Source organism: Triturus cristatus, chromosome 7, assembly GCF_964204655.1.
Source record: "Triturus cristatus chromosome 7, aTriCri1.1, whole genome shotgun sequence".
Classification (NCBI taxonomy): domain Eukaryota; kingdom Metazoa; phylum Chordata; class Amphibia; order Caudata; family Salamandridae; genus Triturus; species Triturus cristatus.
The window spans coordinates 1,472,416,940-1,472,442,266 of record NC_140590.1 but is presented as its reverse complement, the minus strand read 5'-3'; the positions used below and the strand labels follow the sequence as shown (position 1 = coordinate 1,472,442,266).

The 25,327-nt window shown below is 42.8% G+C and overlaps 1 protein-coding gene across 5 annotated transcripts in view; it reads left to right on the top strand.

The window, feature by feature from the left end:
- Positions 1–25,327, top strand: part of ARHGAP40 (Rho GTPase activating protein 40) — a 367,732-nt gene that overhangs the window by 285,752 nt on the left and 56,653 nt on the right. For all 5 annotated transcript variants that reach the window (XM_085619237.1, XM_085619238.1, XM_085619235.1 and 2 more), the window contains one exon: positions 15,855–16,051. In XM_085619237.1, the coding sequence (XP_085475363.1) occupies positions 15,871–16,051 (181 nt within the window). In that variant the 5' untranslated portion in view covers positions 15,855–15,870. The remainder of the gene's footprint in view (positions 1–15,854; positions 16,052–25,327) is intronic.

Here is a 25,327-nt window from a genome sequence, read left to right as displayed (position 1 = left end):
TAGTCAGTTAGTTTTCAGTCTGCAAAGAGCAGTCTTTGCTTGGATCCACCCAAGAGCTTTTCTATCCCCAAAGGAAGGGTTGTTAATGGTACTCAGTCCCTTGGGATCTTCCCTGAGCCCCACGATGTTTAATGTGTATATGAGTTCGCTAGCAGAAGCCATCCTCCCTTTTGGGATACAGGTGGTTTCTTATGCCGACGATACTCAATTGATTGTCTCCTTGAAGCAGCCAAATCACTCAGACCCTGATCTGGCAGCTTGCCTTCAGGTGGTTTTTGATTGGATGAGCAGCTCTTTCTTGAAGCTTAATGGGTCTAAAACTGAGCTCATGCTCTTTGGGAAATCGGCTCCCTCTGATATTCACCATCTGTGGCCCAGCTGCTTGGGTTCCCCCCCAGTCCCAAAGAGCTGCATTAAGAGTCTAGGAGTTTGGATGGATTGTAACTTAGATTTTAAGGTACAATCATGTAAAGTAGCAGCGAACTGTTATGGACTGCTCTGGAGACTAGAAAGGTACTGCCATTGTTGCCATTTCTAGCAAGACGTTTACTTGTACAAGCCATTGTATTGTCGCGGCTGGATTACGCTAACGCAATTTACCTTGGAGCCCCCCAGGCTACAATTAATAGACTTCAAATTGTACAGAATTGGGCAGCTCGCATGCTGATGAACATCCCTAAATGGACCTCGGCTAAGCCGGCCCTCGATATTCTCCACTGGCTTCCTGTCCAGCAAAGAGAACAATTTAAAGCGCTCTGTATTATCCATAAAACCTTGGCAGGAAGGGGCCCGCCCCTGATCCGCTCTTGGAATCGGCGATATGTCCCTAATCGTAATCTTAGGTCAGGGAGCAAAGGCTTAATTGCTGTACCTAAGATCAAACGTGCTCGCAGTGGAGGCCGAATGTTTTCATATAATGGGGCCAAATTGTGGAACCGTATTCCACTACATTTACGCTCTGAACCAGATCATCTTACGTTCAGAAAATTGGTGAAAACCTTTCTTTTTCAGTAATTCTTTGTTCCTCACTGAGTGCCTGCTAGCGCTGGGATGCCTCTGGGTAACCACGAGCTCTATAAATATTATTTCATTTCATTTACCTGGGTAGGTTCCATATGCCGCAACGTTTCTCCTACCGTAGCATCTAGTAAGGGTTTGAGACCTTTTGAATGAAATTGACCCAGCTTAGTTCAAAGTCGAACTAAATCCAACACGCCCACCTGGTGTACCACACTATATTGAACAGATTTCTATCATCCGAAGTCAAAAGAAATCCTACCCAGCATTATTTATCATTCTAGGTGTCTGTAAGAGCACGATCCACCCCTTAAAGTTGTAAAATCATATTCACAAAGTTTTAATGATAAAATCAACGTAAGCATTTTCCGTCAGACGTTTTGTGGTCTTCCTTTGTAAAAGATTATTATTTTTAGATTGGGTGTTAACCACAGCATGACAATTATGTTTGGACCAGCGTCCTTTTGTTCGAAATAGCAGAGGTGAAGTCACCTGTGTAATCGGATTACTGTAGAAACACATGTTTATTTAAGCGTACTATTACATGTATTTAAGTCAAACGCAAGTGATGACTACCAAGCCTTTAGTGCTTTGAGCAGACTGCTTAACATAATTGTACTAAACCCTTAACTGTTTGTGAAATTGCCCTTTTTTCTGACCTACAATTTAAAATATTGACTACGTTTCGGCCTGTTTGATGGATCGGTATGCCTTTCTCCAGGACTAAGGAACCAGAAGTAGAAACTATTTGGTTTCTACCTGATATGTGGTGATTTACTGTTGTCCCCAGTGCCTTTTGAAGCTGGGTTTTATTTTGCAAAAAAATGCAAATACGAAAGTCATTTGGCACCTATTGCTGTTAATATTTTAGCCCTTATGTTTAACTACATTTTGGGAAAAAAAATAGTAACTGCAGCGATAAATCAGTAAGAAAGTTTAGGTGCTAACTTTTAATTCAATAACAACTACCACCTTTCTACTCCTCAGTTTGTTAACAATAGATACCATTTATTAGATCTAATGTCAGTCAAAAAATATTCACTTTTATTGTGAAAAGAAAGTGGAATAAAGTGTACACACTTTAGAAAAACAGAATGCAGTTATACAAGGTGCATAGTACGTAATAATGGCTAAGATTCTCAAATAGGCCGAGTTATGAACTCTAATGTGACTTTAAGGTGATTAGGTTTACAATGTCTGACACCTTTTACATTGTTCATCCGCCCCTCTATCTGACTCGGCCCTCTAATCAGAAGCAGCTTTTAGGATCAAGACTGAGACAAATACAGACATGAGATTTCTGAAGTCCTACACCCATCACTTATGGGATAACTATTGTCCTTTTGCATTTGAGAACCGCTCCAGGCCTCTGTCTTGACTTAACCAAAAGTGTGCTTAGGGGCCCATATGCCTCTTGGCCTGACTGCCTGTGGTAGTGTTGACACATGGATATCCATTGTGTTATCACAGGATGTGAGATCCTTTAACTACTCCTGGGTTGCCTTGCTGCGTCTCGCTTCCAGCACATAGACCTCACCTCCTTGCCCGAAGCGGTGCAGTTGCTGTTAACTAAAGACCTTTCATGTTACATCTCTGATGTATCCCAGAAGGGCCATCAAGGGAGTGAGATGGAGTGGTGCGGCTACATGACGGTGATATCCTTGAAGTACTCATGACACTATTCAGCCGTGGTAGGACGCAGCCTAGTTTTGGTGCAACAGAAAGTACACTACTTATCTGTAAAAGTTCTTCCTCAGTCCTCCTCCATCACTCTCTGGCCCTCAGATTATCCTGCACCTCTTCCTCCTCAATGGAACTGTATAGTAAGGAAATCATTGCCTAGCCTTCACCGTGTAAAGCAACATTTTTAGGCCCTGATTACAAGGTGGTCAGAATGTTCCGGTCCCTGCCTAAACTCCTGTTTGAGCAAGGATCAGAATTTAGAGTTGGATATTATGGAATGCATCTGGTAATTACGGGGCACATTAAATATTTCACCCTTCATTAAATTTCGGCAGGTCATACCTGTCAGAATTTAAAAGGGGGAAAGTGTGTGGTATTTATCACACCAAGCAGATTTTGGTGCAGGTAGCACAAAAATACATATTTTGTTCCCCAAAAACTATTTATTGGTGTTACTTAGCACACTCGATAAATAACAAACTCCACGGTATTGTTTTTTTATCATGTGTGATATATAAATGCGGTATTAGGGCCTTAATATTTAGAAGTGGTTAAGGGTCTGATGAAAGCAGAGAGGATAGAACCAGAAAGTGCAAGTGCGCCTGGGCACAGAGATAACATAGTTTGAAGCCAGGTGTGGAGTATCCAGTCTCTCCATAAGGTAGTGTGAGGGTAACCCACCCACTTCTGGACTGTTTTCAGTCGCTTGCCTGACTGATCATGAGTGCCCACAATTCAATGAAGAACTGCTTAGTTCGAATGACCAGAATGTTCAGAAACGAGTATAAATGCAGCTTGACAAGGACAGCTCCATCGGTTCGCCTGTTACTCTATTTTACCGTGTGTCACTCATACTGACGTTTGAGGACTACCTTTGAATCGCAGCTAATCAAAATCTCCAGGTACTCAACCAATGTCCCCTCCCACCCTCTCCAGAGGGAAGTCAAGGTTGCATTTTTTGGTGCCCAGAGTCAATGGGAATATGACCGATTTTGCCCCAGGTTATTAAAATGCCTACTAGAAAACCAAATCTGATAGATGATTCATGGCCAGTGAGACAGAGCTTGATGATGTGAGTGTGATCTGAAATCTAACCACATTTTGAGTGGTATTGGCAAAGAGTGCACCCCAGTCACTCAAGAGGAATGGCAACTAAAATAGGTAGAAGTGGGCAGCCCCTCCTAGAACCCCTGTTGTTTGGACCGGATGCAGAATAGGTGCTATTGATTTGACACAAGTGGTGGACAGCTTGCGCAGAGGATTAATCCAGCCAAAGAAACGATTGCCCATGCCCATTCGTACACGAGTCACTAACGGATAGCTCCACTCAGTGAATCAAAGGCTTTAGTAGCATCCAGGAAGACATCTGCTGCGTTAAACGGCGACTGTAGCAGGCGGAGGAGTAAAGACACTGCGCAGATTATGGGCATTCTTATTCATCCAAAAGGACAAGATTTTGGTTAATATTTTGTTTGTATTTCTGAGAGACAGGGGACAGTATTCACAATGATTGTGTGTTTGTGGAGTTTCATCTTGTATCAGAACTTTAATTATTATAATTGCTAATGTTCTCTATTTGTTCCTACCTCCCAATCTCAGGACATTTACAGTTGAGTTTTTAGCCCGTGTTGTAATCCTGCCAGGATGACTATGTTGGTAAAGATAATGATTACATCCCCAGTAAAATGCTTTGTATGTTTAAAATAAATCAGACATATGTCTAAAAACAACTGCATATACAGTGTTATTGTCCCAAAGTTACTTCAACTTATTAGAATTACAGTGTTTCAGTGTGCCACTCAAGCACACACTGACTAGGTTGTAACAATGGGTATAGGTGGAATCCTTGCTGAAATTTCGACCAGTGACTGTCACTTGGGCTTCATTCCAGTCCATCATTTTTAGCTCACTTTGTCCCCCAAGGTAGGGATCAGCCTCATTCAAGTCAGTCTTGTCCCTGCTCCAGTACAAATTCTCCTGCCCAAACGGTGAGACATTTACCTGTGCACTGGAAGACCCTTCGCAAAGGTTGCCTGGGCATCTTTCAGTTGATTATTGCGTTGTATTTCGGTGTTAAATTCGTACTAATGATGTTAAATGTTTCCCCAGATAGTATAACTATGTGTAAAGTTGGCAACAATTGAGTAATATTATCACAGAATGTGCCGCATTACACAGCATAATTTGCCTTTTCTTGTTATAGTGTAGTTTACGCTGCTAAAAAAGTGGGTCGTCCTCTGCCGCATAATTACAGTGCCCCTGCCTACCTGTAAACACGATGGTACTTTTCGCATGCTATTGGTGTCTCTCTTGTTTGTCGCTCTGTGTGCCCTGTGCTGGCACCGTCAGGAAACATAGTTGCAGTTCTTGAGCTCGTCACGCGGTGGCGCTGTAAGATATCATTTCGATTGTTCCTTTGTCTTCAGCATTTTGGTAATTTTAATAACTTTTTCGAGTTTCAACATGTCAGCGATGTAATACAGGACTCTGACAATTACCATGTATGTCACATGTAAACATTTTATTATTTCGCTTCCAAAGCTCTTGCACATACTCTCTGCCGGTGTTCTAGTATATGATGTTGGTATTTACAGTGTACGCAGCATATTAGCCCTGAAAATATAGATTTCGGTATTCCCCTTGGACTCCCCAAGCTGGCGCCGCAGAAGGATGACGATAGCTCATGTGCACGCCGTATGTTGGCACTGGAAGTTGTGACTCTAATAGTTAACATGCTAGCAGCATTTCCTAAAAAGTCAAATTAATAAATGGAGGGGGCAGGTAGCTCCTCTCCTCCGCATTCTATTCTTGATTCCACCTAATGCCTCTTTCTTCCGCCCCCTGCACTTCCGGGCTCTTTTGCTTGCATGTTCCGTCTCATTCCTGCTGTTTCACCTGTCACTGCTGTCCTAAGTTTGTCCTTCTATTCCTCTGTCTTTTTCTCTGTCTTGCCCTGGATCAAAGTTTGATGACGATACATAAGTACCGTTCCCGAAAAATGAATGCAGGTACCCACCCGCACATATAAAGCACTTGCCTGTTAATGCTAACACTGGAAGGTGCCATTCTGACAGTTCATGTGTGCCCCACATATATTCTATTTAGGGTGGGATTTAGGTTTTCTTTGTACTGCTACAAGGCATAGATAGGTAGGAGACACCCGCCACTATGGAAAATATTTGTCCATGATGTCCTCACCCTTGCCACTCGGTGGAAAGAAAATATAGATGTCCACCCACTTTAAAAACAAAAGTAGGACAAGACTGAAGGTTGCCAAGTATACGCCATTTCCACTCCCATCAGTTATGTTGAAAGTAATGGAATATTTCACAAGGTCAGATATTTATTTATCTTTGCAGATTTTTATAGCGCGAACCGACCCGAAGGTATTGGAGCGCTTTACATGAGCACCGGTTACGTTACACAAGGACACATTCATATTTGGCAGGCATGGCTAAAACGGCGATAATGGGCTTGATAATATGCTCTATGGAATTCCAATTGAAGCCCATGTTAGATGCCCTTCACATCTAACATGGGCTTCAATTGGAAGTCCATAGAGCATATTATCAAGCCCATTATCGCCGTTTTAGCGGCAGTTTTCTGCCGCTAAAGCGGCGATAATTTTATCCCCTGGCTTGTTAATATGCCCCTAAGTGATTTGCCCCGAATCTCAGGATGTTGGCCGACGCCGAGGCTCGAACCTGTTTCCCCAGCTCTAAAGTCGGCCGTTCTCCGCTCCTCAAACTCCTTTAAACTAAAAGAAAGAGTTGTGAGTTCCAAGGTAGTGTGGTTTCGCAAGACCCTGTATTAGTAATTTTGTTAGATGAATTGGCTTTCCCACAAAGATCTATTAAGTACCCTAATGTAGTTTTTCCAAATTGAGTTTTTGACCAGCTGACCAGAGACATGGGTCGGAGGCGAGCTGCGGTCTTGTGTGATGCCTTTAGCTATCTTAAGTAAGACTGATAAACCTGTTGAGCGGCAGAGTCTTTATGGTTGATTTGAAGGTCAGCCAGAAACGATCTGTCTGACAGGTGGCGAGGAGTGTTCATTGCTTAAATTGTAAATGTAAAAAAGTGAGAGGATCCAGACAATTTTGTAGGAGGTGCTGCACTCCGCCTGCTGCTGGTTGTGTCCACTGCCCCCCCCCCCCTTCTCGTATTTTCCATTTACCTGACATTGTTCTTATCTGAGCCCTAGAGCACTGTACTGTTGCTACATTGATCCACCAATCCTTTTCAACAACACTATAAAAATGCCATCGCTAAATTACTTTTTGCAGTTTGTTTCACATGAGCGGCATCTTTATTTTATACAGAAATGGACTGATCCAGAGTGCTTCCTTGTCTTGTATGAGCAGATTGTCCCATGCTGTTGGGTCTTGTATTTTCGATTTGTAATAGAAAACAAACTTCAAGTACTAGAATTAAAATTTTTTATAATAGTAAAATAAAAACATGGCAGAATAATTTACACAATAACCATGTGTCAACTTGATTACTCATATTTCCTTTGGGTTGGTTTCTAAATATGTCCACCCTGTCAATGCTGGGGCAGGCAGTGGGTCCTTCATCACTAAATTAATCAGTAGGTGTTGCGGAGGAGGCAGGACACGGTCTTGGTGACTCCTACTGCTTTTGGACATGGCGGGGATCATGCAGCACTGTTCTCTGTGCTATGGCAGCAGCTGCATTCATACCATAAAACAAGCACTGGCAAAGCCAATAGGTTTATGCCTCTACGAAATCTATTGATTCTGTTAATGTTTTTTTGACATGTTACGCAGCATATTTAGACGTTTTTAAAAAATGACTATAATGCTCCAATGATACCCACATCATAGCTCTTTCTCCCAAAAAACACTTTAAGCCATATTGTACAGCAGGCAGAGTCTCTGTGCAACGTCTTAAAAAAACATTGACATAACCAATAGATTGTCCCAATGCTTGTTATTGAATCCAGTCATAGTTTGGGGTCTATTTTTATTTATGTATTTTTTAAGGAGTTTTCCAAGGTACTCTTGTGTGGCCCTGCTAATTTAATATCAGGAATGGAGAGAAGTAGATTTTTTTTTTTTTTGCAGTTTTATTTTGCGGGAACTTGACCCAAAGGTATTGGAGTGCTTTATTTACACGAGAACCAGTTACAATATACTTAGACACATTCTTTTTCAGTAGACATGGGGATATTAAGTGATTTGCCTATAATTACAGGATGTTGAGTCAAAGCAAAGACTCGAGCCAGTTCCCCACTCCAAAGTCATCAGCTCTGGCCGTAACGCAACATCCAGTTAATGAAGCGTAAGCCCCATTCTGATATTCTTTATCACAGCCCCTAAGAGAATAGACTTCAGTTTTAGACAAGATAGAAAGTCTGTTTTCAGATTCTTTCTGAAGCACAAACTCAAACACAGGACTGTTCTGCATGGGGAAAACTACAGGTTTGTTGATGAGCAAAAACTGCTCTCACAGTGCACGCTGCCGCTTATAACACACCCCCTTGCCAAAGCTACTTGTTTCACATTCCAAACCTGTTTTGTTACTCGTCATTGCTTGGATTCTTCGCAGTTTCCACTCAGATAGGTAGAAGAAAGCTGGATGTGAGACCGCTCAGTGGGTTAATGTGCCTGTAGCATGGATAGGGCAAACATAAGCCCAACTTAACAATTTCAAGTTATTTCAACAGATATTGCTCTGTGACGGTGAGACTCCTGCTTTTATAGCATGGATTTTTGCCATTTAGCTTCATGGCCTGTCTGACTCCAGGTTTGAAATCTACCTGTACAAAGACACTGTTAGAACTGCCAGCTTCTGTTTCAATGTAAAGCAGCATTTTTTACTGTGTTTAAGGACCAGATACAGATAAACTGATGAGAGCCTGTAGAGCAAGGAAATCCTTTGAAATGCCTTTGTGTAATGCAGTCTCCATTCTTTCTAATCCCAATAGAAGATTTTGTTTCATCAAAACCCCAGTGAATATAATTGAGCAAGAGTTGGAGATTTTCCAGGCAGTGTACCTACCTTGACGAAAGTTTGACTACAGGGAAGTAAGCGGCTGGTCTCCATAATTTATCGGGCGGTACATACGCAGAGTTTATCTCCGGCACCGCCATCTCGGGGACGCTGGGGCGACGAATTGGGCTTCGTTTTGACGGATGACCAGTGAGAATACTGTAGTTTGCAAACCGAGAGGGTCTTGGCTAGCTGTAGGCTTCGTATCCTCCATTATAAATACCTACACAGATTATATTATACACCAGCCAAAATGCATCGATATCACTTACGAGACTCGGACAGATGTGATAGATATAGGGATCCAGGGGCGGATTTTCTCCATCTGGCATGGAACTGCCCGGCAGTGTATGAGTTTTGGGGGCAAGTTTTTGCAGCATTGGCTTCGATGACAAATGAACAGCTGGAACCCACACCATTGATGACGCTGCTGGGATATGTCAAGCCTGTGCCGGCGGTGCATCGGAGGTACGTCGCTCTTGCCCTCCTCATGGCTAAGAGGCAGGTGGCTTGTTGCTGGGGCAGGGGGCGTGCGCCCAAGTTTAAGGACTGGATTGATGACTTAGTGCTTTGCCAGGAACGACTAACTACATACGCTGAGCTGCTCCCTGTGACATCTAGGCCTAGGGACATATGGGCCATATTGACATGTTACCTGCTGTCCCATCCACATGAAGCGGCCCCCACTGTGGCTATGCAATGATAACCCTTCTAGCGATGGTAGGACCTGGGCAACCCCCATAGGGAATACTTAATTTATATTAGGACGCCAGAGTTCTGTGGGTCCGGGGGGATCTGCTGGTGTAGACTTTGAATGGAGAAAGGTGAGGCCATGCTTGCTCCGCAGTGAGGGTGGTTTTTGCTACCATCGGGAGGAGTGGGGGGATGTTGTGCTCTCACGGTTGAGTCGGAGGCATCGTGTCCTCTCCAACAGATAGGCTTTTTGTGACCTTGACAGGACCGTGGCCGCCTCATGAACTGCTGCTGGCACACATGATCCTCTAGTTATGGGGGACAGTATGATTGGCAGGGGGAGGTGAAGTGCATAAAGTGTTATGGACGCTGAGGCATATTCCTGTTGTGTACTGGCGGCAATTTCTGTGCTGCACTAATGTTTCATGATGTGCAATTGACCTGACTGTACACTCACATGATTTGTTGGGGCACTGGTTATCGACTGCAATACTAATGTTGGATGACTGTCTGATGTAAGTTGACTTAAAATAATAAACAGAATTTAAAAAAAAAAAAGTTTGACTACGGGGGGTCGCTCCCAATACCTCGCTAATTCTAGCGATTCACTCTGTGAAACTCGATTATGAAGAGGGTGTGAAGTAGGTAAAACCAATGTTGGAAAGAACATATTCCACAGATACCTAAGTCAGGATCGGAGAGTATTACGTTTTGGGATCCTGAGGGTCCTGATGAATGCCGGAGTGACCCCACAGTGTGGGCACGATTAAAGAGGCAGAAACATGTTGACACCTTTGCAGTAAGGAGGGGTGTAGGAATCCTAATCTTCTCCCATCACCTCCATCCTTCACGTTTTTAAACCAGCCGTATGGCCCAGGAATAAAAAATTTGAGTGGGGACTCATCTGAGCTAGTTTTAACCGTCACTGGTTGAACTTTTCTTTGGTGATCCCAACATCTTATTATTTGTATTGTTTCCCCTTCCCTTTTGCTCCACCCCAGGCATTGGTCTGCTCTGGGGTATCAGTTAGTAACCCAGTGATGAAGCATGTCACAATTTTGTGAGTGAGGGCAGTTCTTTTTTTTCTCACTGAGCACATCCCACCTACAATATATACTTTCCTACTCCTTTCTGTGTGTTATAATATAATTTAGTAGACGGCTTGTGAGAACTGGTCTAAAGTGCACCCTTACTTTATTAAACAAAAAAGGCTGTTTGTCGCAGAATGAAGACCACTTCACGCTTTGAAATCTGCTAATCCTCTGTTTTTTAAGATGTCGATAAGACTGTCTGTTAAGCACTCTGAAGGTGCTAAAGGTAGTGTTTGTATAAAATATATACTGCCAAATTATGTCAATTGTGAACAATGCAAGCGTCGTACAAAAACAGGATGGCCGGTGTTGTGTTGGGACGCATAAAGGGAATGAATTATAATTGTGCATTCCAAAGGGGTGCCAGACTTTTTATATGCTAATCTCAAGGGGAGAGGATGTGGTGTAAGGGCTCCAGTTACCTACCTTGATGCTGTGGAACCGGGTTCGAGTCTCGTCGGAGGTTCAACATGGGCAGTGGAAGATCAGAACATACAATCGTGTGGAGTGTGTGTATTAAATAAAAGCAAGCATTGGCATAGCCAATAGGTCTAGCTTTTGGAACCTTATAAGTATATTTACTTTTGCTAGAATCGCGGCATGTAAAGCGCGGGTGCTGCGATTATAGCAAAAGTAAAGAAATAGAAAAAAACATCTATTTCTTTACTTTTGCTAGAAATCGCGGCACCTGCGCTTTACGTGCCGCGATTATAGCAAAAGTAAACATACTTATAAGGTCCCAAAAGCGAGACCTATTGGCTATGCCAATGCTTGTTTACTTTTGCTATAATCGCGCAGGGGAGGGGGCCTGCGAGATTCTCTTGCGGGAGCGTGCGACCATATGGTGTCACCATATGGCGCAGCGTGCTCCCGCAAGGAAATCGTCAGACATGCACGCGTTGCCATTGCAAGCAATGCAACGCGTGCACGTTTTTGCCCCCAAAGCTGTGCCGATGGCATTAGGTCTCTCTCCTATGCAGCGCATGCGCGCTGAGTAGGCGAGACCTAAAAATATGTAAAGTATTCCAAAAGAACAGATACATACTGTAAAAGGCAGAGCTACACAAATTACATACAAATGCCAAACCCACTTAATCACAAACAAAGCAGAACAATGAAAGGCAGAGGAAAAGTTCAAAGGGAGTACATGGTCCAAGCCCCACTGATAAGAAAACACACAAAGAGAAAGACGAATGCAACAGGATATAGCATGCTGTAACCAACAGCAAGTAAGGAAAGCAGAGTGACGAGCATACGAACAAATGGGAAGTAAGGGCAGGCTGTAAGTCCCTTTTTAAGATTTTTGTTTTCATTACAAAAGATTTCATGAAGGTGAAACCTAACAATGGAGGGTGGCCGGTCACTTTCAGTTAGTAGTGCTTCCTTTTCAACAAAAGTAGAACTCTTTAGCCACTGCCTAGTGGGCATAGTAATGAATGAAAGCACCTCAACTGAGTTCTTTAAAATGAGTTCCGGTGCTGAGTTCTGACAAAAACCTGCTCAAATTAAGGCCCTGTAGTGCTTGTAAATGGAGGCCATTCTTTAGAAAATATGGAGCCAGAGAGCTAAAAAGATACGATGTGCAAAGGTACCATAGTTGTGTTAAGGGCTGATACTCTAATGAAAGTGGAAAAAGTAGGCACTGACTGATTCAAAAACTGGAGGGAAAAAATGGGGGTATTAGGCAGTCATTAATTAAGAGTACATACACCATGTCAAGAGTAATTAGTTGCAAATGAGGTATTAAAAGTCAGTGCACGAAAGAAGTATCTTGAGTTTACCATTTCTTAAGACCTGAGAGAGGCCCATTCACAAAGAACCATGAAATCTGAAATGTTTGTAAGTTGCAGATTTTCATACTAAATTCTGCTACTGTAAACGGCGGATTGCCTTAAAATGAACGATCCACAGGATTAAGTATGACAGAAATGTGAGGTTGCACTTCAAACAAATGTTTTTTTCCTACCTGGAGAGTGATTGTACTGGAGAGGAAATTCCCTCCCTTAAGCACTCATATTTAGTGGGGAAATTTTGTTTTTTTTAATACTCAGTTTGCCGAGTTGTATTTTTTAACCGATTTAATTAAATGTATATATTGGGAAGATTTGTAAACATTCATAGCTACCTTCCCAAATGCCACCTACTGTCTTTCGCACTGGAACACCAATGTTCCCATCCATAATCTTGAATTTTAAGACGGGGGAAAGTTTGAGAGTTACGTTTTTTAAACCGTTCAGCGTTTCATGCATGTGTGTAAATGTGCGGTGGTTAGTTCTGGCACCGTACACGGGGATCGGAGCACTGTCTGGGCCCAAGGTTCAGTGATCCAACATGAACCCTGGATTTGTGCCACCACTGCACATGGATTGCACTTGCAGCCAGGAATGCTCCCCATTTCCAAGATATACCAGCACTCCGCATGTACCAGTGGTGCTAGGCGTGAACATATCTCACAGGTTTGCGAGTAATGCAGACCAGTCTTCCTTTCTCCCAGTCCCACCTTGCACTGCTCTGGCAGGGCTCATTATGACTGGTTTGGGCGCGAGAAGGGTTGATTGCCGTTGTTTCGGTCTACTCCTCTGTATCAGTTCTGGATCAGTGGTTAGTGGCCAAGTGACACCTTAGGCTAGTGGTCTTCAAACTTTTTAATGCTGCACTCCATTCTCGTGTAAAAAAAAAAAAAAAAAAAAAGATTCGGGTCCCCATAATGACAAACACATTTTTCCTCAATTAGTCCATACATTTCGCATCTCTAAACACACTTAATAGTTCAATTATTGGATTTATGCTCAGAAAACTGTGCTCCCTAAAGTGTTAAAGTATCCAAAGAGTGAGTCTCTTTCACAAATGATGTGAAGCGGGTTTGAAGGTTATTTGGACCTCCCATCAGTCCCTTCAACAACTACTCCCAGTCAGGACTTGAGTGACAAAAGATGTGATGATGGCACAATATAGAGTTACTCACAGGCAATCTTTTTGATTCTCTAAAAACACAGCACTGTCTTCAGTATGATGCTCCACATAGCCTGTGCCTGCCCTCCCTCGTGATCAAATCAGGACCTGCATCCACGGGGGGTGCCCACCCCCTAATTTGAAAACATCTGGCTTAGGCAGTGTTAAGCACCAAGGCAATTTGTCACGTTGGATACAAGTTCTCTCCATTCACACATGATTATCACCACTGACACCCAACATTGTGTGACTCTATTGGAGTCTTAACTCAGGAGTGTAAGTGATGTCTGCCTGGGTGATTTGATGGGATACATTTCTTTTTTTATTTCGATTGTATTAAAGTATTTTGAGTGAGTGTGTAATGACAAAAATGTAGTTGCGGTTCAACAAATATTTTCGAAATAGTTCCAATACAAACTATAATAAAATGCTCTTTTAAAACAAGCTAACTGCATACCAAACGTCATCTGGTCTCATATGTTACTATATACAGTAATTTGTGACATGTTATATTTAGAGTTTTAATGCTTTTAGATGTTCCTAAGACGCTAAAGCTCAGCCCACTGAAAAAATATTTGTGCTGACCCAACCCATAATGAGAATTACAGCTCTCTATTGAAATGCTTCAAATGTCCCGTTAAAAGCTTGGTAGTCCCAAAGAGAAGTAGCAGTGCTGTCACATTACCATTCTACTAGCAGCCCAGAGAAGTGTCACCACTATTGACTTTGAGTATAGCAGCCAGCTGAAAGTTGCAGGCGATAGAAGTGTTTAGAGGGTCAATCTTATGCAGTTACATAGCTTACTATGAGAGTGTAAGTTGGTGCTGGTAACTCGTGAGAATTTACACAGTTTAAGTCGATAACTTGCTTAACTTTTTCTCAGGAGTACTCAGAAACCACATTGTGCCGGTGAGTCGTGAGTGTTTTCTTGTGAGTGTGAACTTTGCTTATTACTGGAACCATGCTCAAATTGATCTCGAAGTCTATTCTTTCATTGCACCTCTGTAGCATTGATGTGGAAGAAGGTCCCACTTGGACAAGTGGTGACTTTAATGCAACAGTAACATTAGGCATGCGAAACAGAAGCATTGTGCACTACTTTTAATTGCGAAACTTCTTCAAATGGTCTGGGTACTTAATGCTCTTCTAACGACGGTCCGAAGTTAGGGGAGTCAATTTACTCGAAAGTACTATATCTGCAGATGTAAGAGTATAACTGTAAACATGTGTAGATTTACAACTTCTTGAAATTCACAAACATTGCCGGTGGTACACTTGGACAGCTGCACCCATAGCAGGTTTCCATGCATGCTTTCGGCAATGTTGTGACATTTTTATGAGTTGCTATTTCCCCAGTGTGGGATTATGGGTACGCTACAATTGGCAATGGGAGCTCTGCTGTGCAATCCCTCATTTTTTTGATTTTTGTACGAGCAAAACATTTTTCCTCGTAGGAAATCCATTCCGCTGGACATTCATGAATTTGGGGTATGCTTTGTTCCTCATCCCTCCCTAGAATGGGGGTTCACTCCAGCAATCTGCTGGAGCAAATTTCTAATTGTTTCCAGTTTGGGAAAGGGTCTGAGAGGAGTTTGTCAATATCCACAAAAATGCAAGTTTGTGACCTTCACAAACTCTCAACACACCTTAAACTTCTCGCTCTCATGAAGTTTACTACTCTGACAAGTGTAAATGAAGTTATTTTCAGCCATAAATGTAGGTTTACGGCCAAAAAAGGTTTAGAAAAAGGCTCCCTAAGAAGACCTAGATAGGAAGGGAAGTAGTCTAGCTAAAGAGTATGCTCCATAGAGTTGATAATCTTTACAAATGGGAACTATTTCCATATTGCTGTTTTGAGGATGACAAATAACATAGCCCTGTTGAAAAAATTCACTTTGGTGTTTTTTTTTTTTTTGGTGTGCGCCAGCAATTGGTTAGGCAATTTTTTTATTTTATTTTTTTAAAAGTTTTTACCGCTTCCATTGGCTGAGGAATATTTATTAGCAAAACCAGAAATAAGTGGAAAGAGGTTGTTATCCAAATGACCACCATCACAGCACTTTTTAATAATGTTTTAGAACCGCTGTCTGATGTAGAGTGTTGTGGTATTGGAAAATCCACCAATTTCTGGAGGAAATGTTAATGGTGGCAGCTAATCCACTGGCTAAATTTCCTCCACCGTACTAGCCGTGTGGTAGAGGAAATTTTTTTGGCAGAATCTGTTCAAGATTTAGTATTTGCTATTGAGGTTTGTACATTTGTCTGTTTCACAATTTTCTATTTTACAATTTCTTCTATTTTACTAATATTACACCAATATATATGAGACCTGCCAATGCCAGGTAATGCGATGCTGAATAAGTCTCCTTTGACGCCCTTTGTCTTCTCTCTCCTGTTGTCCCAGACGTTGTCCTTGCAAAATGAACCAGCCTCTTCGTAGGAACTCCCTGGAATCTCCTTCGTCGGACTGCTCGAGCTCTTGTGCTGATCCTCTTGACACATTATCCATGGACGACTTCTGGACCGAGGTGGAGAACATCAACCAGAGCAGCGACTCCGACCCCGAGGATGGCAGCTCCCTGGAACCTAAAACTCCTGAAGGTGGGCTTTGAGGAAAGTTGCATCTTGTGCTGTTTGGTTGTATTCTCTTACTAGTTGGACGTTCTGTGAATGTTTATAGCCTGTAATTCTGATGATGTAAGTCATTGCCACTTCCAGTTTTCTGAAAGGTATAAACCTTGCCGTTTGTTTTGCTCCACAATCCAGCATTTACTCCATGCCTTCGTCAAACCCTTAATGCAACGTGTTGCTTGAGAACCAAATTGATTGCTATGTCCCTGACCACAGGTGCTCTGCAATATCTTAGAGGAAGTAATGTTTACCTATCCCTCACAGATCAGAGCACGTGCTGATATCTGAACAGAAACTGACACTTGTCCCATTACCAAACCGTTCAGACCATAGACTGCTATCTGAAAAGAATGTTCCATTTACACATCTCTCACAGACAAGAGCTCAGACTGTGTTTTCATTGGAGGGTGTGGTATTTACACACCTCGCACAAATCAGAGTTTTCACTGGGCTGTTTGGGGAGGAATTTCCAGTTACACATCTCTAATAGACCAGAACAGACTCTGCTCTGTGTGTAAATGAATTAACGTTTGTATAGCACTTGCCAACTAGAGCTTACACAGTTATCTGGACAGGAAGTGAGATCTGTCAACACCCCCTCACATGCTGATACTCACCGAGGTAGGGCTGTAGGTGAGTGAACATCTACACTTAACACAGATGTTACATCTATATATACCTCTCAGATCAGAGCTCACAGTATGTGTGACAAATAGAAAGGACTTGACAACTACCTGCCTCTCCAACAATAAATATATTATCTTCCATCCGTATATTAAGCGGGTATAGCATCTGACCATTAAAACGCACAAATTCAGCATTTACCAACCAACAGTTTACTGGTACTCATAGTTAACCAGAAGGTGAGTCTTTGTGGTTTTAGAATCCCAGTTCACAGCTGTGTGGTCAGGTTCTGGGTTTGAAGCATTTTTGTGGTTTAGACATTTTTCTTGAGATTCCCAGCCACCTGTGGTCATACTCAAAGGCCTTTGTACACACTCAGCTGTCTGGCTAGGATGACATATATGAACAACCAGGCCACAGCTCCTAATGCTTTCCAGAGAGGAAGTGACTTCACAGCATTACAAAAATAACGGCATATACACACAAACAGTAGTAAAAATAATACAACAAAAATGCCCCTTATTTATTTGTGGCTTCACCTCTGATCTCTCATCTTCTTATGCCATTTTGGTCTGAATTGATTTTTCTGCTACTTTTACTTCTGGTTTTGCAATGGGGTTTATCTAGGTTATTGATGAGCAAGTGCTGTTGGATGCAGTCATCTGCACATCTGTCTTCTGAAAAACGGCAGTGAACCTGCACTGATATTTTGTTTTCGTGCAGATTTTTTTCTAAATTGTCCTTTCACAAATGTGCTATCCAACATCTTATATGGCACACTAGACCTCGCTATGAACATGGAACATTTCTTACTAAATGTCCATATTATCGTCACTTCATATAAACAATAAAAAAAAATATAAAAAAATAGTGTGTTTTTGGTCACAGACTGACTGGCATAAATTATTGTGAATTGCAAAGAATAACTCTTTGCTCTGAACGAATACATTACAATGCGATATATTACATCGCGTGCTTTCACAACACGGTCATTACGACTGCGTTGTTAGTACGCGATTTTTTTTTATTTTTTTTTTTACTACTTGTCAGTCTTGGTACGGGACGCGACGTACGGAGACGGTGCCGGATACTCTATTTTGGACGTGGCTAATACCACCGTTCGATTAAGACCTCATACAAAGATCGCTTACTCTTGGGTCTCTGAGGTCGTTGTGTCTCATTGTCGTTACACATTGGGTATGTTTTTCTTGCTTATATTGGTTTTACAATCCGTTACTTTCTTGGCATTTTAGTACTGGTTACTCATTAAGGAAAGGCTTCTCTATCTAATACAGCTTGACGGATTTGACGTTTTTCTGTTTGCTGATCGTCAAAAGAAATATCCTACACTCATAATAATTTTGCCCTGAAGAAGCCCGTGTTTGGGCGAAACGCGTTGGCTGACTGTTTTGTACGAAGTACAACAAGAACAATAAAAGACGGAAGATATAATACATCTCTTTTTTTGATCTGTTCTGTGTTGTATTTGAGCTATTTGTGCTATTATATTGCCTCTCATCCAATTTGTTTTCAAGTATTTATTCACGTTCTACAGGCAACAGAACGTTTGAGGTGGGCAATATTCCATACTACTAGTGACTGACTTTGGTGGTGCAGTCTTCTGTGACCCGGCTGCTTCTTTTTTCTATGTACATGTTAGTACGCGATGCATTTACATTGCAAGTCATTGGAACGACTTGCTGTAGGGGGGGCACTGGACTTAGGAATAGTATTATTTACTATTCCTACTCCAGTTTGCCCAACAGTAGGGAAGCTGTTGGAATTCATTTCCAATACCTCAGCGCCCCCTACAGCAAGTCATTGTAATGACTTGCAATGTAAATGCATCGCGTGCTAACAGCGCGGTGTTTGTAACTACCGCATTGAAATAGTCTTGCGATGTAATGAGAGCGTTATAAACGCTGTTTTCTGCTCTGAGCATATATATAAAACCTACTGGTAGTTGTCAGTAGGTAGTTATAGATGTGACCTAGTTTCCATAGGAAAAGCGTTTTTTGTTTTGCTAATAACTTTGGCGCTTTTTGACGGATCTTCATGAAATTTTCAAAACTAGTGTGCCACTTACTTCAGTTGCTGCCTGGGAAGTGCCAGAGTGATTGGTCAAGCAGGGCTTGAGGAAAAAGTGGGATGTTCCAAAACACATTTTCCTCATGCAATTTCCAATAGGGATTTTAGACACGACTACAGCCTGAACTGCTGAACGGAATGACACAAAAGTTGACAGAAACCTAGATTTTGGTCCAGAAAGAGTCCTTTTTGGTAACTTGGTGTAAATCTTTTCCGTACTATTGGAGTTAATAAAGAAAAAAAGATCTATGTATATCTAGAAATGCGGATCCACCTTGGAGGATCTGCAGATCCACATGTTAACAGCAATGCTGTGATTGGCTGGCCGTAATCTCGGGGAAAAGTTGCAGCCACCATTTTGTCAATCGAGACGTGGTTCTTGGTGGGTGGGGGGGCGGATAAAGTTGTAAATAGGATATAATGGGTCAGGATAGGGGTATCCTGCCCCATAGGACTGATAGTGGGGACTGTGAAGGCCCCCTTGTGGGGAAGAAGTTGTGGAGAAATGTTTTTTTTGCATGCGTAAGGATGCACGGATCTAGATCTCAATAAAAAAATATATCCACTCCTAGACTCACTCTCACACCCACACAACCACCCACATACCATACAGACACTCATACAACCACCCAGGGAACCACTCACACATCCACTCACACACCCATACAGGCACTCACAGACCCACACCCACATCCATACCCACTCAAAAATCGACAGCCACTCACACACCCACTCAGAGACCCATAAAGCTACTGACACACCCACTCACAGACCCACACAGCCAGTCGTACATGCACTCACACACCCATACAGCCACTCACACACCCATACAGCCACTCACAGACCCACACAGGCACTGATACACCCATCACACACTCACACACCCACTTACACACACACACACACACACACACACACACACACACACAACCACTCACTCCCAGGTCACAGTTTTACAAAAATGAAGACATTCACTGAAAAAAAACACTTTACAGAGGCTTTAAAGGTAGGAAATAGACTTTACAAAACCTTAGAAAGTCACAAAAAACAAAGGTTACAGGCTTGTTATAGTTGGGTTCAGATTTTACACACACAAAACCATAGAAACTCAGCAGTAAGTAACTATAACTCGTGCCCTGAGGTAACTATAACTTGCCACCTCATCATGGATTGGTAATTACCCCACATATTACATCACTCATTACATCTTTATTCCATCATTGATAATATCACTGCAACATTTGCAGTGATATTACTGATGAGAATACTGTGAATTGCGGGAGTGCGAGTTATAGTTACTTTAGGGCACGAGTTATAATTACATGAGATAATTATAACTGCTGAATTTGTGTCGTTTTGTGTGTAAAATCTGAACCCAACTATAACGTCCCTGTAGCCTTTGGTTTTTTAGTGAATCTATCTATCTATCTATACAGATATTACACAGAATAATACCTCTTTTGCTCACAACATAATTTATATGATTTTAAGTTGATAGCTAGGTAGATAGGTAGGTAGATAGGTTGATTTGGACAGTCACACAGACTACTTCTTGCACGCCCCAATTCCAGATTCATAATAAGCCACTGTTTGAGATAGTTATTACCCCTGTCTGTTTAATGGACAGGTGCCACAATGGATGCACATTGTGCACATTTTTAGATGTAGTCCTCGATCCTTAAATTTTCTTATTTTAATAGTGCTTCATTAGTTGATTCCTGTTTTATTAATATTAATGAGATGGGCGGGGTGGGACATATTGAGAAAAGTCTCATTGAAGTGCGAGGGATTTGAAGAGTCCTCGAAGCACAAGGCGCGAGGCTGTTTGTGGCGCACTACAAACCATAGAGCTACGATCAGGGTCTTTGTGCGATAGACCCCATATTTGCTACATTGTTATCAGAGCATGGGGTTGCAGTGCCTATATAAATTCACTCCTGCAGTGTAGCCTAGAACTGTAGATACTGTTAACCCATATGCTCTAGCTAAAGTTGGTTCCTATTGTCAACTAATAGGGTCCTGAGCTATTGAAAATGCATGCCTCTCCTCTATTCAGAAGGAACCAGGCATGGAAGTTTGACTTGTTAATTTATCAGTTTGTTACCAATCTTTCACTTATTGATTCTGAAGAATAGATTGCCGAATCAGTGTAAGGTTACTTTAAATTTATTGTACTTTTATAGTTGCAGTAAGAGTTTGCCACTTTCAAATGGCCTTTTTTTGCTTAACTCCTGTGAGTATTAATTTCTTTGTATTGACGATCCTTGAGTCGTTTGATTAAAAAGATTATTGCAAGAATACATTTTTCAGTATTCGGTTGTCAGGCTACCTCTTTTCTCACTGACGGGGAATAATGTCTAAAAAAAAAAAAAAAAGGCAAAATTCAGCCTGAGAATTTTAGCTTTGAAATGCCTCCCAGACATCTCACCATCTTCAGCCCTCTCTGCCCTTCAAGTGGCTTTTCTTCATTATCCACCCTATAGACACCATTGCTTAATCTGTAATAAATAATGATGATAATAAATAACAATACATTATTTTAGAGGCCCACTCATATTCTTGAGAGCCTAACACCAGAGCAGTTGAATGCCGTGGTTTTGAATACCTAGAGGGCCTTTCTTGATACCACCGCCTGGCCCTTTCGTCCACCACCCTACACTTACAGTTTAGCTCATCTTTGCAGGCCTTTTTCATACACACATTGTGTGTGTCACTGTGTTCTTATGTTTCTCCTTATCCAGTTTCCCTCTTGTCTTCCTTTCAATCTCTTGGTCTGGGTCACAATCTGAAGGTCAATAATAATAAATTTGGCTGGTGCACACCACCTGCCCCCTCTAGCACACATTAATCACTGATTCCTCATTCTACCCACCCCACTATTGTAGGCTGCCTCCCTTTGAATTCTGCAAAACACGCTACCGACACTCCTATAATTCCTCTGAATTGGTCATGATGCTGTGGGCAGCCAATCCCTCCTGTGTTCTCTCAGTTTGTTACCAAATCACCAAATCTCTAACATCTCCTCTAGAGTCCTGTCCTCTTTCGCTGCTCTTTTCAACAACTCTGTCCTTCTCCTATGGGTCCACAATCCCCAATACTTAAGACTGTCTGTTGTCAAACCACTGCTTAGAAGCCACTGCAGAGCCATGCTCTCCCTTCAAATATTGTCCAGTCTCCCGTCTGGATATCTCAATTTGACTATCACCAACTAAAGGAACTCTCTTCTCTTTGGACTTTGTGCACTCCATTCCCTGGAGACTTTCATAGCCCATATATTGAATGTCCTCACCTCTTACCACCATAGCAATCGCCACTCTAACTTCATCCTCTTTCTCCTCTTAATTTGACACAGTCGGCCCTCTTGACACAGGCTTGCAGATCCCCCTTAATCACCCCCCAGCTGAGAGCCGGGTTAGTTTTCTTTACACCTGTGAAATTTCTCCTTCACTCTCTCTTGCCAAAACCTGCTCTCACCACTTGCATCTTAGGCGTCCCCAAAGGTTCATCCTTGATCCACTCCATGCTTATGGTACCCCTTGTTAACATTATCTCCTCTGATTTCCAACCCACTTCTGTGTGGGTGACGGGCACGATTTTGTTCTCTTCGACCTCTTTTTAACCTATTTGCAGGTTGGAATTTTACAGACTGTTGTATTAGCAGTATGAGTGGAGGGTTCTTCACTCTCCCTCGTGGTCCACTCCTCTGAAATTGAGACCATATTCTCTCTGCTTGTTCTGTACCATTAGACTAGAAGCCTCCTTCTGGTTTCTGTTAGAAGTACAATTCCATCCATTAGGTGCCTCAGTGACTGTCTGATAATTCCGTCATCTGTGGATTATTTGCGGCCCAATCAAGCCATGCTTTGGGGGCCACTGTTTGGAATAACTGAATTTTATTAGCCATTTTCTACTATTTCAGACCCGAATGGTACCAAAGTTACAGAAACTGGTTTACACAGAAACAATTGAAATGTGTCTCTCGAAGGGCCCGTCATGCCTTAAAATGACACTGAGTGAAGAGAAAAGAACTATTGATGGACAGAATGCAGAACAATGTCATACATTCACCCCATTACAGAGATCTGGGCCTAAATCCATCGTTTTTTTGCTCACCATGCCATTCCAGTTTGGACCCAGCCATATGCAAATCAGTCTTGACCCTGTGCCCAGTGGGAACAGTCCAGCCCGAACTGCCAGGCCAGGTCCTCCCTGGACTGGAAACAAGCATCCTAGGACCGGTTTCGGGGTTTCACCCCTCTTCAGCCAGGATAGCTTGATTCCAGCGGCATGGAGAGCACATGACTCACGTCTGAGCATACCCGTCCCACTCGGGGTGACAAATGCAAAAAGATCTTTTGATGGACAGAATGCAGAACAATGTCATCACCCCGAAACCGGGGAGGACCTGACTTGGCAGTTCGGGCTGGACTGTTCCCATGAGGCACAGGGTCAAGACTGATATGCATATGGCCAGGTCTAAACTGGGGTGGCATGGTGAGCAAAAGAATGATGGATTTAACCCAGATCGCTTGACTGGGGGTGAATGTTTTGATTTGTTCTGCGTTCCGTCCATCAATTGTGTGTCTTTTACTGAGTAAAGCGAGACATAATCGGAGTGAGAGGTGGGAAGAGAGAAGGAGCCAGTCTGAGGTACAGAAAGGCAGGCAAGCAAGAGAGTTCAAGTTGGTTCCCGGGGATGCCTTTCGAATGCGCGGACCCTGGGCAATTGCACACATTGCCCATGCTTTAAAACTTCTCTGGTTTGATTGCCTTGTGCTGTAGGGGGATTTCTGTATTTGCGACTGCAGTTAGACACCAAGCTATATATATATCAGATGGATTCAACGAACTCCCCACTCCTCTTTCATAGAGCCAAATCCCTCATTCATTAACACTCTGGCGAGGACTATATTTGATAATGTTGATTGTTGTAGTAGCATCCTGCTTGGCATCCAGCATTACACTTTCTCCTCATTGGACAAGGTAAAAGACTTTGCATCTGAACTCTTTCATCTCACCAGATGTACACCCATGTCTTTCAATCAAGCTCCAGCAAAACTACTCCATTTTGTGGACCAAGGTAGACCAAGATCACATTCAAGCTCATTTCATGAACCCACGCGCGTGCACTGCCTCACCACCACCTCCTCCTCGTGTGTTTGTATCTTGTAACACTTAGGCCCTCATTACGATGTCCGACACCATTATGGTGAGGTAACCGCCCAACCATAGGTCAGTGGTTCTACATACCGAATCAGGATGTGACCGCACATGGTGTGGTCGCAAACTTCCATTTTACAATAGGAGCTTGTGCAGCGGTCCAAAACCAGCCGCAGCACAAGCTCTCATTGTGAAATGGAAGTTTTTGCACATCCCTGCACCGTGTGGCAGGCACCTCATGGTGCCAAGGTTCCTGCCACATGGTGCAGGGATGTGAAGGGGGGCACCCTAGATGTCCCCCAGGGCCTAAGAGGGCCAGGGGAGAATGGGGTACTACTAGGGCCCCCCAAAGTCGCTCCTCAACAGCCTTTCCATGTCAGAAAGGCCAACATGGGAAGGCTGTCGGAAACCAACATCATAATCCCGATGGCAGAAACGCCATCCTTAGGGGATTATGTGTGGCTTCTGACTGGCGGATGCGCTCTTTGAGCACGTCGAAACCCAGTCGGTCTGGTTTACACGACTACCGTCAACATTATGATTCGACGGACGGAATGTAAACCTACTATATCGGTCGGTAAGTCTCCGAGCTTTTGGAGGCTTACAGACCGACCTAGTAATCAAGCCATTAATGTCTATTTTGGCTCAGTGATGTATAGTTGAATAATTTGTTATGAAATATCCATCTTTGTTCTAACTTACCCAGGGGAGCAACACACGTCCCTGTGGCGTTGTGGGGCTTCGTTGCTTCAGGGGCCCCTCGACGCTTCAGACGGCTCCCATCCAGGCCAAGGTAAATGAAAATCTGTGAGATAGGAGACTCGCGGGTCCCTCATCCTATTCTGCAGTGGGACCACATTGCCCTTACCCCACCGTTCCCTAGTCATGACCTCATAACGTTTCCATCGAATCAACCACATCGTCTTACTGCCGCCTTTTCACTTTATAAAGTTTTTTTTTTTCTAAATGTGCTTCAGTACCTCAATAAATGTGATAGATCTCTAACCCCAGCCACCCAAGAGAAACGGACTCTCCCAACCTCAATGAGAGCCTTTCTTTCCCTTTGATGCCTGTACTTAATGGAAATTAATATTACCAGTTTACACCACAAGGTGGCAGCATTCTCCGGCTAATCTAATTCGCACGATCCAAGGGAAAAGGGAACTCTCACAGAGATCTTAGAAGTAGAACGATCACCCGTCTTTGTTGCTTTTACGTCTACTCTCCTTAATTTCCAACAGCGCCTGGAAATCGAGCTTTCTCTGCAACAACCCGTGCAGATAGCGTCGTCCGCCATTGTTGCCTTCCAAATAGTAGCCGAAGGTTAGAATTGCAAGTAGAAGCACGTATGCCTGCTCCGCGATGCAAGTGAGA